This window comes from Zingiber officinale, chromosome 6B (assembly GCF_018446385.1).
Source record: "Zingiber officinale cultivar Zhangliang chromosome 6B, Zo_v1.1, whole genome shotgun sequence".
Classification (NCBI taxonomy): Eukaryota; Viridiplantae; Streptophyta; class Magnoliopsida; order Zingiberales; family Zingiberaceae; genus Zingiber; species Zingiber officinale.
Window position 1 is genome coordinate 130923888 of NC_055996.1, and position 2085 is coordinate 130925972.

At 35.7% G+C, this 2085-nt stretch overlaps 1 protein-coding gene across 1 annotated transcript; it reads left to right on the forward strand.

Annotated features, from left to right (window-relative positions):
- Positions 1-367: 367 nt before the first annotated feature.
- LOC121990673 (E3 ubiquitin-protein ligase ATL41-like) lies at positions 368-896 on the forward strand. Its single transcript, XM_042544770.1, has one exon. It carries the CDS (start codon positions 400-402, stop codon positions 757-759), a length of 360 nt encoding a protein of 119 aa, XP_042400704.1. The 5' UTR covers positions 368-399; the 3' UTR covers positions 760-896.
- The last annotated feature ends 1189 nt before the right edge of the window (positions 897-2085 follow it).

The following is a 2085-nucleotide window of genomic DNA, read 5'->3' on the forward strand; positions in this document are numbered from 1 at the left end:
CACCATGCTATGTAATGCTCTGCCAGAGCACAACAAATTGTTGGTGAATTAATAGACGACTCAGTCGATTGATTGACGATAAAAATAAATAAGGATCACAAATAAGTTTAAAAATCGACTGATGAACTTGGCTATTTATATTAGTCGTCAATTGTAGGTGAATAAATAGCCGACTCGGTCGATTGACGATTAAAAAAACAAAAGAATGTGAATTATTTTAGTACGTGAAATGAAATGAGTAATATGGAAATTTGATTATCCGATTCAGTAAAATATTATTTATAAAGTTAAATACCGTTTGTATGTGGTCGCTGGAGAAATCATTAAATAACGGTTTGTATTTGAACAAATCCATTAGTGATTCAATTCCCCCTGCAATTAGTCCAGCGACTTGCTTTAATGGCCGCCGCCTTCATCCTCGCCTCCGCCTTGTCGGCGCTCGCCGGCGTCGGCGGTTTGGTCCTCGCGATCCAAGTGTGCGTAGTTCGCAGGGCCATGCGGCGAGGCTTCCTTGGCTTCGGCGCCGCCTTCGGCCAGCTGCCGCCGGAGCTGCTGGCTGAGCTCCCCTGCTTCGAGCTCAAGCAGGAGGCGGGCGACGAGTGCGCGGTGTGCTTGGAGAAGCTCGAAGCGGGCGACTGCTGTCGGCGGCTTCCGGCGTGCAACCATGTCTTCCACTCGCGGTGCGTGGACTCATGGCTGCGCCGGAGCTCCCGCTGCCCGACGTGCCGGACGTCCGCCGTCGCCGGAGACACCTGGTAGACGGGTGATCAGAAGCTCCATCCGCCGAGGGAGATTTATGTGTTGAATGAAATCTAAAACTAGAGAAGAAAGTCAGCATTTCATCTCTGTTTTTCTTGCCTTTTCTTTTGTGCTCTGGAAATTTGTATTTGTGTGTTGAATTTAGATTGAATTGAAATGAATTTTTCTTGATATTTTTTTATTGATATTGAGCTGAATTATCAAGCTGACACCGATCTTCTGTTTGAGATCGAGAGCTCTCCTTCCGTTGATCAGGAAGTACTTCAACAAACAATTCACATGGTTTCTTAATTGCAAAATTGATGATACAGCTAACCAGTTTCTTTGTCTCCTTTTTTTTCTAACTAAAGAAGTTAAATTCCAAAACAAAATAACCAGTTCACATGATTTTTTATTTTCAGAATATGGCAAATTCCAAATTAAATCGCCTGCATAATCATAATAAAAGAAATTAAAGCACAAAATAAAAAAAAACATAAAATGAAAAATAAATCTTAGAAGAAACTTTTTATCTAACTAAAGAGTGAAGGTTTGGAGCATATGAATAAATATTGAAGTCTTATCTTCTTCCTGTTGATAATCAATTCTAATTATTGTGATCGGTTGAGTCTATATCAAATAAACATGAATCTTTTCGTCCAACAACTTTATCTTGCAAACAATAAATCTTAAGTTGGCTATAGACTACTTTGATTGACTTAACTCAAATTAGTTGACTAACCAATTAGTTTAAATAATTTTAATTGACTAAATTACGATTCAACTAATTTAGACTAAAATAAAATATTTTTATTTATAGATAGAATGTCTACAATTAGTTAATTGACTTTGAGTTTATTTGCAAATTTTGCCTCAAAATATAGATTTCTTGATTGAATACATTTATGAAGTTCTTCCACGTCTACAAAATAGCTGATCAACGTTGACCTATTTGTAGGTCTAAAATTTGCAAAGTATATAATTAATTTCAATCTATTTAGACTTTTACAACCTACACATATAATTCTTTATTAAATTTCTACACATTCACACTTATAAATATATTAAAGTAATATCTCACTTGGCAAAACTCAATGATGACTTAAGATATGTTTGCACCAAAATATTTCACATTGTTGGTACAATCAATTTCTGATGAGGTTGATGATCAAATTCGAATAGATTTCATATTTGATGAATATATTAGTTTTGTAGATTTTGACTCAAAATATATATATTTCTTGATTGAATACGTTTATTGAAGTTCTTCCACCTATCGAATTGCTAATCAATATTGACCTATTTGTACTTCTTCATTTTTCAAAGTATGTATATAATTAATTTCAA